We start from the raw sequence: 17034 nt of genomic DNA on the forward strand, positions 1-17034 counted from the left end.
TCGAGGGTAATTAGCGAGCGCAATTTTTTTTTCTATAATGACGTTTGTCTCGGTGACTTTGGCATCATAAGCAGTGGAAAAACAGGTCCTTGCCAGACTTGCTTGACATGACCTCATTTACATGATATACACACGTGTGATTTGAACGATTATTATCTCACCCGTGTCTCTCTCGCGTATGTAGGATAACACCTTTTTGCATGTAGTCAATGTTTTCTGTCAGACTGGTAGTGTGTGTGTGTGTGTGTGTATGTGTGTGTGTGTGTGTGTGTGTGTGTGTGTGTGTGTGTGCGTGTACATGCGTGCGTGCGTGCGTGCGTACGTGCGTGTGTGTGTGTGTGTGTGTGTGTTTCCTGGTACACAGCTCTTGAGAATAAACCCACATACCATTGTTGATTGCAGACTGAGCGCGAGGCATGATGGCACAGTGAACGCGCTAACCTGTCCTGCCAATCTCGAGAACGTGATGTCTGCCACTCTAAACACGCCCGTCGTTGCAATGCCACGAAACATCTTTGAATTTTCCGCCTGCAGTGTGGCTGCCTTCAAAGCTTACGTGGCCAGGTGGGTACTTGGGCTGGGGAGGGTATAAGGGTTGGAAGCATCTTTGAATTCTCAGGCTAACGAATCACGTCCTTAAATAGGCACACAAACTAGGCCTGTTGGACATGAGACACCATCGTCATCACCTCGAAGTCTCTGCCTGCAGTGTAGCTGCATTCAAAGTTTACCTGGCCGGGAAGCTACTTGGGCTTGGGGAGGGTAATGTTGGAAACATCTTTGAATTCTCCGCCTAAAGTGTGGCTTCCTTCAGACCTCACGTGGTACTTGGGGTGGGGAGGGTAAGGTTGGAAACATCTGTGAATTCACCGCCTGAAGAGAAACATACTGGATCGATCGACATGAAAGTTCCCCTGGAATTTCATGGGAATGTTTTTTTTATGTTTTTTTTTATCAATGTCTTTGAAGACCTCATATCCGGCTTTTGGTGAAAGTTGAGGCGGCACTGTCACCCCCCCCCCCCCCCATTTTTGATCAAATTGACTCACTTGCTTTTTTAGTATATTTCCCCCCCCCCCCCCCTCTACCCTGAAAAAACCCACATCATGTGTATTCATATTAATGTTAGCTTTATATATACATTTATATACGGCTTGTGTCTGTCCGTCTGTCTGTCTGTGTGTCCGCGATGTACGGCCAAAGTTCTCGATGAATCTGCTTCAAATTTGGTGGGCATATTCAGGTAGACCCCGGACACAACCTGGTCGATGAGAATTTTCAACACGTGCTCTCAGCGCGCAGCGCTGAACCGATTTTGGTTTTTCTGTTCATTTCACCATTCCCAATAACTCTTCCTTATCTTCTCCAGTGTTTTGCGTTTATCTCCCTTCCTTCGTGTGGCGCGCTACGGTATGACAAGCAGCTTCAAATATTCCCGTTACTATTTTTAGAAGGTCACTGCACTGTCCAGAACGCTTTCCTTGCACCCGTAAGTTGTCTTCACTGTAAAAGTGCAAAGGTCGAATCAATTTATAGCCACGCGAAAAATACACTGTCATCTATCTCTATATATTTACATATATATATGGATCCATGACCTCCCTTCTTTGTCTCTGTTACTTCAGTATGGGTATATATGTTGTATTTTTATAGCTCAATAAATACATCATGGACTCCAAAAAATATATGATAGTGCAGATTCCGATTTGGGCAAAGAACTACTTTCCTCCCGACCTTTGACCTCGCGCCGAACAATGTGACACATTTGTATGAAGTTCCAAAATCGTATTGCACGGCTCAGAAAACCATATCAGTTGCACGCAAAAATGAATCTCAGAACTGATCTGATGTATGGGATGCAATAAACAAACGTTTCCTTCATTATGAAAGCAATGCAGATCGAAAAAAACGAACATTCAACTTAGGCTACAAGATACCCACATGCAAGCGAACCAAAACAAAAACACGAGTACCCTCCCTTGCATCGTTAGCAGACGATTTTTGAGAGTCAGTAATGTGTTTGGTGTGCGTCTTCAGTTTCTCTGGCAGTGTCGGTGTGGGAACTGACAGAAGCTAGGGAGCACAGATAATAGAAGCCCTGTCACATAGACTAATCACACAATCAATATACATTTGGCTCATGTTTTAAATGACAGTTTCGAGTTTGTTAGTCAAACTCAAAGCAACAACACTGTCACTGGTGACATGCGTAGCGAGACCGAGAAGCGTCCTTACCTGGCACGGTTTGGCTTCGCTATCAAACAACCGCTGTTTCACGTGTTTTGCGAGCAAGTCTACTCTTTTGCCTGGCTCTGCAGTAAGTCCACATTGGCGATGAAGGTATCCAAGAACTTAACATGTGTGTATTTTTCCGTAATCCAGTCATATTCCTTCAAAATGCAATCAATCGGCGGTGACAGACGTGTCAGCAATTCGCGACTTCACCAAGTCGGTCCCGTTTTCCTCACACCCATACCAGTTTAGGTTCATTCATGCAAACACACTCGCAAAACAGTTTATCACGTAGATACATTTCAAATAGGGAGCAAATGGTTAAATCTAAACCTACATATTTGTTCCCTAAAATTTGCTTCTCTGTCAATAAGCCTAATTGTATAATAACACGTTCGAGAAAAACAACGTGGAATCGATTCTGAATCGAGTAAGACAAATGGGTCCCAAACCCGTTTCGCCCGTTCTGCCGACCTGAAACGCAAAACAAAAGAATTGTGCGCTTCAACTAAATTAATTTCTATACGACTTCATTACTTTCTTGCAACTTATGAACCTTTACTTAAAGCTTTTAAATGGTCTGAAAGTAGTGTTACCGCGTACTTATCGATGCACTCATTCGTTTTATTTTTTCAGCGACGGTCACTTAGTTTAAGGTTGCAAAAGGGCTAAGTCTTGCTGGCACCACTGTTTTACAGTCCACAGATCGCAACAGTGCCGCTAGTAGTCTACACTTTGTGTTTGATGGTAGAATGGGATATACAGATTACAACACTCGTGGTTTTTTATATGGCTTGTATTTCAGTCAAGACCCAGCGGGAATATCAATCGAGAGCCACTCGCCAGAGGCTCGTGTCTCCCGATGATATTCATCCGCTGGGTCTTGACTGAAATACAAGCCATATAAAAAACCACTCGTGTTGTAACCTATACATATATACGGCTTCTGTGTGTGTGTGTGTGTGTGTGTGTGTGTGTGTGTGTGTGTGTGTGTGTGTGTGTGTGTGTGTGTGTGTGTGTGTGTGTGTCGGCAACACCTGTGGATTGTACAGTTCTGGCGTCTTTGGTGTGTCTGTATGTTCTGGCCTTCCGTTGAGAAGCCATAACAGTTTTTAAAGGGCTTAGAGATAAGCTCTGAATTTCTCAATCCTGTTTGAGTGGACTTCGCCTCCAAAGGTGATTGTGGTGTTTCGGCACTCGGTTACATTTGGCGTCGTCGACAGGGATGGGACTCATGATATGTTCAGAAATGGCATTATGGCCACTGAATTATTTACGTGCTGTTCCCATTCCGCGAATCTGGGAGGGACCTAAGCTTGGCGGGTCCATGGTTCGGAACTTTGGGGACAAAGTTCAATCAAACGGGGGCGGGTGTGACAGGGAGACTACCGTCGCCCTTCACAGCAGACTCTGCAGAGTTGTTCGCCTTAGAAGTTGTGAGCTATTTATAGCTCGCAAGGCAACACCTGTGGATTGTAGAGTTCTGTTTGTGATATCTTAAATATTCTGCATCAAATTTGGTGGGCATATTCAGGTGGACCCCGGGCACAAACTGGTGGATGAAAATTTTCAACACGTGCTCTAAGCCGGCGAACCGCTACTCTGTCTCGCGATCCACCCGGCGAGGCCGGGTATTCCTCTAGTATATATCTATATATATATATACGACTTGTGTCTGTCTGTCTGTCTGTCTGTCTGTCTGCGTGTGTGTGTGTGTGTGCGCGATGCACGGCCAAAGTTCTCAATGGATCTGCTTCAAATTTGCTGGGCATATTCAGGTACACCCGGGACAGGACACAACCTGGTCGATATTTTAACACGTGCTCTCAGCGCGCAGCGCTGAACCGATTTTGGTTCCACCTCAGCTACCCGGGCCCCCATACCGACACACCAAAGCCAAAGTTCTCGGTGGATCTTTTTCAAATTTGGACACCGTATTCAGCTACACCCCGGACACAATATCATCGATGAGATATTTCAACACGTGCTCTCAGCGCGCAGCGCTGAACCGATTTCGGTTTTTCTGTTCATTTTACCATTCCCAGTAACTCTTCCTTATCTTCTCCATGTTTTCAGCGTTTACCTCCCTTCCTTCGTATGGTGCACTATAGTATGAGGGGGCATCTTCGGATATTCCCGGCGTTCTGTTACTATTTTTAGAAGGTCACCGCAGTGTCCAGAACGTAAATTGGACCCGTAAATAATCCTCACTGTAAAAGTGCAAAGGTCGAATCAATTTATAGCCACGCGAAAAATACACTGCCATCTATCTCTCTATATATACGGCTTCTCTGTGTTTGTGTGTGTGTGTGTGTGTGTGTTTGTGTGTGTATGTGTGTGTGCGTGTGTGTGTGTGTGTGTGTGTGTGTGTGTGAGTGTGTGTGTGTGTGTGTGTGCGTGTCTCTCTATGTGGGCAACACCTGTGGATTGTTCAGTTCTGTTTGTGATGTGGTCTGGCGGCTTTTGTGTATTTGTATGTACTGGCCTTCCTTTGAGAAGCCATAACAGTTCAAAAGGGCTTAGAGATAAGCTCTAAATTGCTCAATCTTGTTTGAGTGGAGTTCGCCTCCAAAGGTGATTAACACGGTTACATTCGTCGACAAGGATGGGACTCGATATGGTCAGGAATGGCATTATGGCCACTGAATCATTTTCGTGCTGTTCCCATTCCACGAATCTGGGAGGGACCTAAGCTTGACGGGTCTATTGTTCGGACCCGGCGAAGCCGGCGTACGGCTCTAAGTACTTCTTCCCGGCCAAGCCGGCTACCCGGCGAAGCGGGTATTCATCTAGTCTATATATATACAGTATGTCGTGCCTAGATCCTGAAAGTGCCTAAGTTCTTGAATTAGGTAGTTTCTTGCGAAATGCTCCAGTGTGATTATTATCTCACTTGTATCACAGTTAGTACTGTTCACAAGTAGTTAGTAGTGTTCACAAACTTGATATGTTGTCACCCGCAACGCAGTGAGAGGCGCGCACGCACGCGAATGATTTTGGATTCAAACAGACTGACTAATTTGTAAAACAGTTAGACCTTAGAATTGATTTGACAAATTAGGCAAGGATTTTGCCTATTCTGTAGACATTTTTGCCTAAATTGTACAGCAGTCGTGCCTAAATCAAAACTTTGCCTAATTTCACGACTTAGGCTGCCTAATTTACGCAATAGGCAGCCTAAATCATAAATTTTCACAAATTAGGCAAAATTCAACATTGATTTCACAGGTTAGGCACAGCCGTTGCCTATTTCACGAATTAGGCAAGACACTACCTAATTTAAGAACTTAGGCACTTTCAGGATCTAGGCACGACATATATACGGCTTGTGTCTGTCTGTCTGTGTGTCCACGATGCACGGCCAAAGTTCTCGATGGATCTGCTTCAAATTTGGTGGGCATATTCAGGTAGACCCCGGACACAACCTGGTCGATGAGAAATTACAAGACGTGCTCCCAGCGCGCAGCGCTGAACCGATTTTGGTTTTTCTGTTCATCTTCCCACATCCATTCCCAGTAACTCTTCCTTATCTTCTTCAGTGTTTTGTGTTTATCTCCCTTCCTTCGTGTGGCGTCAATCCATATTCCCGTTACTATTTTTAGAAGGTCACTGTCCACACACGCTCAATCCATGTTCCCTTTACTGTTTTTAGAAGGTCACTGTCCACAACTCTTCCTTATCTTCTCCAGTGTTTGCGTACACCCGGCAAAGACGGGTCCCAGGCGCAGCCGGGTATTCGACTCTATTTCTTACCGGCGAAGCCGGTACCCGGCGAAGCGGGTAATCATCTAGTATATCTATATATATATATACGGCTTGTGTCTGTCTGTCTGTCTGTGTGTCCGCGATGCACGGCCAAAGTTCTCGATGGATCTGCTTCAAATTTGGTGGGCATATTCAGGTAGACCCCGGACACAACCTGGTTGATGAGAATTTTCAACACGTGCTCTCAGCGCGCAGCGCTGAACCGATTTTGGTTTTGATGGTTTTTCTGTACATCCATTCCCAGTAACTCTTCCTTATCTTCTCCAGTGTTTTGCGTTTATCTCCCTTCCTTCGTGTGGCGTCAATCCAGATTCCCGTTACTATTTTTAGAAGGTCACTGTCCACAACGCTTTCATCCATATTCCCGTTACTATTTTTAGAAGGTCACTGTCCACAACTCTTCCTTATTTTCTCCAGTGTTTTGCGCGTTTATCTCCCTTCCTTCGTGCGCCGGCGAAGCCGGCGTACACCCGGCAAAGCCGGGTCTACTTCTTCCCGCCGATGCGGGTATTCATCTAGTATATATATATATAATATATACGTATAATACTGATCTCCTTAAAAAAAAAACAAGTCGCCTAAGGCGAAATTACTACATTTAGTCAAGCTGTGGAACTCACAGATTGAAAATGAACGCACTGCATTTTTTCACTATGACCGTAGTCCGCCGCTCGTGCAAAACGCAGTGAAACTGACGAGCCTGTTTTTTTTTTTTTTTTTTTTTTTTTTTTTTTTAAACCTCAGTTGCATACAGGTTTGCTACTACAATTATTTTTTGCCTCCTTCTTTTTTTTTTTCTTTTTTTTTTGGTGTATGGCTTGGAGCAAACCTTCTTCATAGGTCTTTTCTTTTCTCTGTCAAATGTGTACATTTTTAAATCAACAAACTTTATCAGTAAACTAATATGTTTAAATAAATAAATAAATAAAAATAATCGTAACATAAATTCATTTCTAATGTTCAGCTCAGTTTCCTTTTTTTTTTTTTTTTTTTTTCCTTCTCCCTTTTTCTTTTTTCTTTTTTCTTACATTTTTAAATCAACAGCTTAAAGATAGGGTTTAAAAAATAAATAAAAAAACCACACATTTAAATTTACTTCTTTTGCCCTAATCTTTTCACCTCTATCATGGACAAATACCAACAATGGACAATTTTATTAAAATATTTTACAATTACCATTATTCTCAGTCTATATGTGTCGCAAATCTAACTCTGAATTAAACATGCACACAATTTCTATTGGTTTCCCGTATTTGAATTTTCCCACACACATTTTTGCCACAATAATAAGTAAATTGATATAGTTTACTAAATTGTTTGACATACCAGGTGTTTTCATGTATCCTAACAGTGCTGTTTGAACATCAATTTTTATATTAACATTATACTGCTGAAATACCTTATTGGTTATTCTTTCCCAAATTGGATGTATAGCAGAACATTCATAAAAGAAATGTTCCACAAAATCAATCTTATCTGGACAGAATGAGCATTTGTTATTCATTCTAATTCCCATTTTACACAGCAAAATATTAGTCGGATATATGTTATGCAGTATCTTCCAGTGCAATTCTCTCAGTCTTGATTCATTCCTTACGATGAGCCAATGCCATTTAGTTATTTCTATATTAAACTTGTGCATCCAGAAATTCAGACAACAAGGGTTGTGTTCAGTTTTACTTATTAAATGTAATCTATAAGAACGTGCTGTAAATAACTCTTTATGGTCAAAAAGCAGAACATTGTTTTCATTGGATTGCATGAGCATATACGCCGGATATCTTTTCATAAACGAGGTAACAGCAGTCTTTACCTTTAATCTATTCTAGGGATAACAGCCTGTTATTAACACATATATCACCAACTAATGCGATCCCACATTTAGTCCATTTCTTAAAAAATAACACATTATTTCGATACATAATGTTTTTATTATTCCAGACTGTTACCAACAGTGGGTTCTCTATTTCTGTGTGGGTGTTATTCTCTGTCCAGACTTTTAGGGCCTCCTCCCAAAAAGGGGCCAAATTAACATGTTCTTTTTTAAATTGCTTCCATTTTACTTTGGCATGAAAACAAGTCAGGTCTCTACCCAGTTGAGAAAATTGCGCTATTGGGATGAATGACCATTTTTCCGTATCAGTAGCCGTATGCAGCTTTCTTATCCATTCCAGCAGAAACGATTGCTGCATAATTTTAATGTCGGGCATACACAACCCTCCTTTTTCAAAATCAGCTTTTAACACACATCTTTTAACTTTTTCAAATGCTTTTTTGTTGGTAGTTTTTCTTTTCCACAAAAAGTGGTACAACATTGTGGTAACTCTGTTTAACACCTTCTCTGATAAATTAATTACTCTCATTACGTAAACTAATTGTGGAACGAGAAAACTATTTAAAATACAAATTTTGCCTAAATATCCAAGATTCCTTCTATGCCACGTGTTTATGACTCGGCTCATGTTTTCAATACGGCTTTCCCAGTTTTCTGAGAGGTTTGATGCGGGTACACCATTACAGAAAAATATACCTGACGAGCCTGTTTAGCGCGGTAGTGGTTTCGCTGTGCTGCATAGCACGCTTTTCTGTACATCTCTTCGTTTTAACTTTCTGAGCGTGTTTTTAATCCAAACATATCATATCTATATGTTTTTGGAATCAGGAAACGACAAGGAATAAGATGTTTTGAAATCGATTTCGGAAATTTAATTTTAATCATAATTTTTATATTTCTAATTTTCAGAGGTTGCTTTTAAACCGAATATAACATATAAATGTTTTTGGAATCAGGAAATGATAAAAAAATAAGATGAACGGAAATTGGGATCGTTTTATATAAAAAAAAAGTTATTCACAATTTTCTGATTTTTAATGACCAAAGTCATTAATTAATTTTTAAGCCACCAAACTGAAATGCAATACCAAAGTCCGGCCTTCGTCGAAGATTGCTTTACAAAAATTTCAATCAATTTGATTGAAAAATTAGGGTGTGACAGTGCCGCCTCAACTTTTTAAAAAAAGCCGGATATGACGTCATCAAAGACATTTATCGAAAAAAATGGAAAAAAATTCCGGGGATATCATACCAAGGAACTCTCATGTAAAATTTCATAAAGATCGGTCCAGTAGTTTACTCTGAATCGCTCTACACACACACACACAGACACACAGACACACTCACACACACAGACAGACAGACAGACACACATACACCACGACCCTCGTCTCGATTCCCCCTCTATGTCAAAACTTGACTAAATGTAAAAAGAAGCGTGAGCTGCACGGCACTTCTCCCTCCCTCTCACTCCGTACAAGTCATGTATTTTTTACATTCATATTAACTTATTATCCCTGGCGGACAAAGCTCGTTAGCCTTGGCAGGCAGTCTGACTGGGCGGGGACGTAGCTCAGTTGGTAGCGCGTTGGTCGCTATCAGCGTGGGTTCGATCCCCATGTTCGGCGAGAGATTTAGTACTCTCTGTTCGAACACCCCCGTGTGCTCGCATGCGCACGAAAAAGATCCCAAGTTCACAGCGAACGTCTCAGGGCTGGGAAAACACGAAGACACGCATGCATCATCTCTCGTTTCTGATTATCATGATCGTATTTCGATACTTTGACGAGACAAACCCAATGCTGGTGGCTCGAATCAAAGTATCACACCATATCTTCAGCGTATTACCAATAACTGGCCCAATATAGACCAGTTGGTCTAAAGAGGACGTTAAACCCTAGTAGTCAGTCAGTCTGGCTAGGAGACGAGTACTCCGAAAAAGAAAGCTGCACCTGCTAAGGCCGTTCTACGCGTGGCAGCTTCTGCACCTGTGTAACTCTGAGCGTTGGTAGGCGAGAGGGTGGCGAGGCGACTGCACAACACCTCTTCACCTTAATGCCGGTGTAACACGAGAAAATTACTCCCACGAGATTTTTTACTCCGGAGTAAAAATCTCGTAAAAAAAGTTACTCCCTTTACGAAAAAAGAACTCCCCCATAACACGAGAAAATGACTCCCCACGACAGGTGAGTTCCGAGTAAACATTTCGTACAAAAATGTTACTACTCCCCAGACGAATAAATAACGAATAAATTACTCCACCCTAACACGAGCAATTTAACTGACTTCCCATGCCAGGTGTACGAAACTTTTACTCCCTTGTCCCCTGTTAGTTTTGGTGGTGGAAGGGGTGGAGGGAGGGTAGCGCGACATTCGTTCGCGCGAGATCACATATTGGCATTATCCCTTCGCCCGCATCCCATTTTCGTGTACGAGATTTTTACTGGAAGTTAAAAAAATAGGGAGTCAAAATTTCGTGGAGGGAGTCACTTTTTCGTGCCTTGGGGAGTTCTTTTCTCGTACGAAAGGTGTACTCGGAGTAAGAATTTCGTACGAAATTTTTACTCCGGAGTAAATCTTTCGTGGAGTAAAAATTTCGTGTTACACCGGAATTGGCCTCCACTCGCATTTGCGGACCCATTCCAAAAGCTGAACTGTTGGATTGAAGGGGGTAGACCTACTTAGAGTTGGGTGTATTGTTGTTTATTTTTGCTACACAGTAACATCTGAGTGGATTTTGATGGGATTTGGTGGGCATCTATGTCAGTTGGGTAGCTTTTCAGGAAAATAATTGGTTAGCTGATCGGTTTTCACATACATGAGGAATTAAACCAAAAAGATAGTAATACCATTTTGCGAACAAAAAAAGTTAGGTATCACCTTTAACACAATATTTTTCTTACACTTTTTATCCCTGAAAGCTGTACTTTTTAAAAGTGATGAAAAAACAAGTTTACCTGGAGCCTGAACTAGGGAAAAGCAGGTATGTGGCAAATGCCATGTACAAAATTTAATTCAAAAAATCAAAAAATCTCCCCTTAGTATAAAGTATGATATTTGTGATCTGTCTGTTTGATTACAGTTTATCTAGTGTAGGATCCAGCTATGGCTAAAATCTATTTCCAGTACAAATTACAAGGCTCTAGCATGAAAACTGAGAAACTGTGGTGTAAAAACACCCATGAAGAGTGGCGTTTTCGGAGAAAATCTGCATGCTAAAATTAGTTAGTTTTTGTGTGCAATGAAATAAAGAGTAAAATGGGACCGGATTTTGGGTTTTCTGGGTTGATACACACCTGCTTAGAACCCTCATATCTCCAGTTTGGATTGTAATTGATTGAAAATTCAAACTGTAAATAAAAATAGAGAGATTTAGCTTTCTAATGATGCCACACACTAGTAGGTTCTCAAAAAAAGCATTTTTTTTCCAACTCTAGGTTGGTCTCCCCCCTAAAACAAGATATTATCCCGAAAATACAGGGTGGCATGTTGACCACACAAAAAGTTAAGCATATTCTAAGCTGAACTATTATCCACTCGTCTGTCGTGCAGACGGGAAACTCCATCATCATCAACTTGTAATACTGATCTCGTTTCAGCATGACCTGTACGCTGCCTTCCGAGACGTCCGCCTCCGTGGAGTTACCCTTCACTGGTTTTAACAATGAGCTGATCACCGACCGTGACAGGCAGTGCCAGGAGGCTATCAACGACACCAGAAGCTCCCGCTGCACTGTACGTTACTTTTCTGTCTTTCCTTGGTTGATTTAGCGCAACTCTGCTTCTGGGCTCCCTTTTTTCAAACTTTCAAAAATTCGAAATGTACTGATCTTGTCTTGATGAGAAAATAATTCTTTTATGATTTAAGAATGTTTGTGTAACAAGCTGTCAATTTGTTATTTAGATTTTAAAAGTTAGGTCTAGCGCCAAAACGAGGCTTTCGATTTGTCTAATGGTAAATACGTTCTGACTGCACGAAATACATTCCTTGAAAATGTCTCACTCTCAACGGAAAGCAGCCAGGATGTTCCCGTTCGGTGAGCGTTCAAATGGAAGTATGTTTGTACTATGTGTAGAGGCTCGGGGAGCTCAGTGATCACAAACGGATGGTTTACGGGAGGCTGAGTGTGCCTTAAAGTAAAAAACCCAAACCCACTTCACGTGGGAAACAGCAAAACCAGACAGAAAGTACTTCTTTCTATGCTTTCTCCAGCTGTGCAAACTACTGATTTGTTTTCACCAGAACTGTGCAAAATACTGATTTGTTTTCACCAGAACTGTGCAAAATACTGATTTGTTTTCACCAGAACTGTGCAAAATACTGATTTGTTTTCACCAGATCTGTGCAAAATACTGATTGGTTTTCACCAGATCTGTGCAAAATACTGATTTGTTTTTACCAGATCTGTGCAAAATACTGATTTGTTTTCACCAGATTTGTGCAAAATACTGATTGGTTTTCACCAGATCTGTGCAAAATACTGATTTGTTTTCACCAGATTTGTGCAAAAAACCTAATTGACATCCACTAGTGTTGTGCAAATTATTGATTTGTTTTCACCAGATCTGTGCAAAATACTGATTTGCAGCCATTATTTGTGTGCAGAATACTGATTTGCTTTCACTAGATTTGTGCAGAAAACTGATTTGCATTCACTAGTTTTATGCAGAGTACGAATTTGTTTTGAAAGGTTTTGTGCAAAATACTAATTTACATCTACTAGTTTTGTGCAACATACTGATTTGCATCCACTAGTTTTGTGCAGAAAACTGATTTAATTTCACTAGTTTTTGTTCCAAATACCTATTTGCTTTCACTAGTTTTGTGCAGAAAACTGTTTTGCTTTCAACAGTTTTGTGCAAAATACTAATTTTCATCCACTACGTTTGTGCAAAATACTGATTTGCATCCACTACTTTTTTTGCAGAAAACTGATAAGCTTTCACAAGTTTTTGTGCCAAATACTGATTTGCTTTCCATAGTTTTGTGCCAAATACTGCTCATTTGCTTTCACCAGTTCTTGTGCAAAATACGGATTTGATTTCACCAGTTGTTGTTCCAAATACTGAATTGCTTTCACCAGTATTTGTGCAAAATACCGAATTGATTTCACCATTTTTGTGCAACATACGGATTTGTTTTCAACAGTTCCAAAACGAAGAAAACCTATGCACCGGGATGCTGTGTGACCTGCCTGATACAGATGGGGTTTGCCGATTCGTCCTTCCTTTTGAGGGCACGTCTTGTGGTGCTGGCAATGTGAGTTAAAGATATACTTTTTGTTTGCACCTCGAATGCAAGCAGACTGCTTCAAACCTTCTTGTTTGCCTCTTTTTACATTTAGTCAAGTTTTGACTAAATGTTTTAACATAGAGGGGGAATCGAGACGAGGGTCGTGGTGTATGTGTGTCTGTGTGTGTGTGTGTGTGTGTGTGTGTGTGTGTGTGTGTGTGTGTGTGTGTGTGTGTGTGTGTGTGTAGAGCGATTCAGACTAAACTACTGGACCGATCTTTATGAAATTTGACATGAGAGTTCCTGCGAATGATATCCCCGGATGCTTTTTTCATTTTTTTGATAAATGTCTTTGATGACGTCATATCCGGCTTTTTGTAAAAGTTGAGGCGGCACTGTCACACCCTCATTTTTCAATCAAATTGATTGAAATGTTGGCCAAGCAATCTTCGACGAAGGCCGGACTTCGGTATTGCATTTCAGTTTGGTGGCTTAAAAATTAATTAATGACTTTGGTCATTAAAAATCTGAAAATTGTAAAAACAAAAATTTGTTTTATAAAACGATCCCAATTTACGTTCATCTTATTTTCCATCATTTTCTGATTCCAAAAACATATAAATATGTTATATTTGGATTAAAAACAAGCTCTGAAAATTAAAAATATAAAAATTATAATTAAAATTAAATTTCCGAAATCGTTTCAAAAACTATTTCATCTTATTCCTTATTGGTTCCTGATTCCAAAAAAATATAGATATGATATGTTTGGATTAAAAACACGCTCAGAAAGTTAAAACGAAGAGAGGTACAGTAAAGCGTGCTATGAAGCACAGCGCAACCGCTACCGCGCCAAACAGGCTCGTCACTTTCACTGCCTTTTGCACTATCAATCAATCAATCAATCAATGAGGCTTATATCGCGCATATTCCGTGGGTACAGTTCTAGGCGCTCTGCAGTGATGCCGTGTGAGATGACTACGGACTACGTTCAGTTTCATTCTGTAAGTTCCACAGCTTGACTTAATGTAGTAATTTCGCCTTACGCGACTTGTTTCTTTGTTTTGGCGGGGAGCATATCCTTCTTTATTGGTATCTTTTTGGCTCACGAAGTGTAGCCTATGCGATCGTAACTTTGTCTGTCTGTGCGTTTGTTTGTGCGTGTGTATGTCTGTGGTAGAAACTTTAACATTTCGTCAATTTCACATTATGGCGTAAGAGGGTTAGACGTCACGCGAAGGAATTACTGAAAGTCTCGGTCATTGTTTTTTGAGCGGGCCGAGACTAGTTGGCAGTCGTATCGTAGATTGTTGACTCTGTCTCTGTCTCTGTCTCTGTCTCTGTCTCTCTCTTTTAACTTCAGGCCCTTCAAGCGTTATTATTCTGGTTTGTTTCGTTTTGGTTTCATTTTTCATTGCTCATTTTTCTTTTTGATTTATCTCCCTTTCCCCCTTCTTTTGCGCTTGAAGGACATCATCTTCTCTGATAAGTCGTTTTGATATTTGTATTGTTGTTTTCATTTTTTTTAACCCGTTGAAGACCATTAGGTCGAAGCGTTGTTCATTGTCATTTGTTTGTATATTTCGTTGGGAGTCCAGAATTACTCTTAGTCGTGTCCCTGTAAGTAGGCTACATGCAGACAGACAGGTCTAGATCTAGTGTCTCGCTTTCTTGCACAGTGTCATCTATGCTTACTGTGTGTGTGTGTGTGTGTGTATGTGTGACGGAGTGATTGAGTTTGTGTTACTGTTTGTCTATTTCTTACGTGAGCCTTGAAGGCTTCGCCTCTTGTTTTTCATGAAATTAAACTTTAACACCTATCATTCTAACTGTGTTAATCTCAATTCTACATCAAACATACATCACATATTCATAGGTGTACCGTAACGGTATTTGCCAATGCACAATGTAGCGACTATTATGAAAGGGAAATAATTTCACATGGTGTGAAGCCCAGCAGGGCTGTTTCTGCATTCATTACTATACGAACGTCAACTTTGTTAATAACTCTACATACAACATCTGACCAGATGTTATGTATTTTATGGCAATCAAAAAAGAAATGTTCAATATGATATATTACATTGTGACACTATGTACACAAATTATTATTAGGCCAAAAAAAAAAAATTGTCTGTTTAGGGTAACATGACCAAAAAAAGTAGGGTCGGTAGGTAGGTAGGTTTTGTTTTTTTTTTGTGTGTGTGTGTGTAAATTCACTTCTTATATTTGATGAATACATGTTTCAAAACTAACGTATAAATAAAACAGAGAGAAAGGGAGAGAAAGAAACGCCAAATGTCTCTTTTTAGCATTTTTACCTCTTTTTTTTTCTTTTTTTTTTTTGAAATCAAAAAAAAGTTTTTGGGTCGGCGCCAAATTGATAGGGTCGGTCGGGTTACCCTAAACAGACAATTTTTTTTTGTTGGCCTTAACAACAGCCATTTTAAATGATATTATCGTCACGCTCATAAGAACAATACATAACTCAGTGTTAGGCATTTCTGCAGTGAGACTACAGGGGAATCCATTGGAAGGGTACCTGTCATGTGTTCTTGAGATAGGTGTGACCACATGACGTCATTTAGGCCTAAAAAAAAAATAGGTGTGGTTACGGTAACCCGACCTACCCTAATTTTAGGGGCGAATCCTATAACTTTTTATTACATTTGTCAAAAAAAAAAAACAAAAAAAAAAAAAAAACGAGTGCAAAAAACGCAATGAAAGCGAAAGCGCCCGAGTCGCACACTTATTTCCCTGTCAAGTAGGTTTAATTTGTACACATTAGAAAAAAAAGTAAAAAAAAAAAAAAAAGTGATTGCCTACCTACCTACCCTATTTTTTTTGGCTATGTTACCGTAACCACACCTATTTTTTTTTTAGGCCTTATACTTTCGTCATCGAAGATCTTTGGTATTTCAATCAGTGTCATTTCCCAGTTCTGTGTTCTGCGGTCCTTTTGACTGACTTGACAAGTTGAGAAAACCAATGACATTTCATTTTTGCGAAGCAACTGAATGTGAAAAGAAAAGAAAGCGTGCAGAAGTATGTTTGGGTCCTGCAAGACTTTATGACCAACGATTTCTCCCTTGGAAGAAAATGAAGATGTCTGCTTTTCGTCTGGAAACCATTGCCACGGGTTACGTGAGCAAAACTGCCGTTCTCGTTTCTGAGTTGGGCACTTTTCCGTGTGGACAGATAAAGACTTGTTTGGAGAATTTTAAGGCATGCAAACCCCTTTTAGGGGTTGTTATGCAGTTGAAGTGATAGAACATGTTGCTGTCAGCTCTTTATCTTACGCGTATGCCGCTGTGAACCGCTCGAGATAGGCAATTTGAAACTTATAACTAAAATTAGATGGGCAGAGTGTTCATAAACCAAAAATGTTGTTTGCGTTTTTCTCAAAACTCTAAAAAATGACACAGGCAATTATCTTATGAGCATGACGTTATGTTGGTTAAAAGGGATATTATTGATCTGACCATGTTGGGGTTAAGGCAAATGATTTTATTCAAGAAACCCCATGTTGGTACATGAAGAAAAAATCTAAGCAAAAAGAAAAGAAAACAAGTCGCGTAAGGCGAAATTACTACATTTAGTCAAGCTGTGGAACTCACAGAATGAAACTGAACGCACTGCATTTTTTCACAATGACCGTAGTCCGCCGCTCGTGCAAAACGCAGTGAAACTGACGAGACTGTTTATCGCGGAAGTGGTTTCGCTGTGCTGCATAGCACGCTTTTCTGTACCTCTCTTCGTTTTAACTTTCTGAGCGTGTTTTTAATCCAAACATATCATATCTATATGTTTTTGGAATCAGGAACCGACAAGGAATAAGATGAAATTGTTTTTAAATCTATTTCGGAAATTTGATTTTGATCATAATTTTTATATTTTTAATTTTGAGAGCTTGTTTTTAATCCGAATATGACATATTTATATGTTTTTGGAATCAGGAAGATTAAGGTGA

General features: G+C 40.3%; 1 protein-coding gene across 1 annotated transcript in view; it reads left to right on the plus strand.

Annotated features, from left to right (window-relative positions):
• The window catches only part of LOC138979679 (uncharacterized), a 69197-nt gene that overhangs the window by 45050 nt on the left and 7113 nt on the right, over nt 1–17034 (plus strand). Inside the window, exons 11-13 of the mRNA XM_070352398.1 lie at nt 403–564; nt 11431–11566; nt 12981–13091. Of these exons, the coding sequence (XP_070208499.1) occupies nt 403–564; nt 11431–11566; nt 12981–13091 (409 nt within the window). The remainder of the gene's footprint in view (nt 1–402; nt 565–11430; nt 11567–12980; nt 13092–17034) is intronic.

The sequence above is a fragment of the Littorina saxatilis genome, linkage group LG11 (assembly GCF_037325665.1).
Source record: "Littorina saxatilis isolate snail1 linkage group LG11, US_GU_Lsax_2.0, whole genome shotgun sequence".
Lineage (NCBI taxonomy): Eukaryota > Metazoa > Mollusca > Gastropoda > Littorinimorpha > Littorinidae > Littorina > Littorina saxatilis.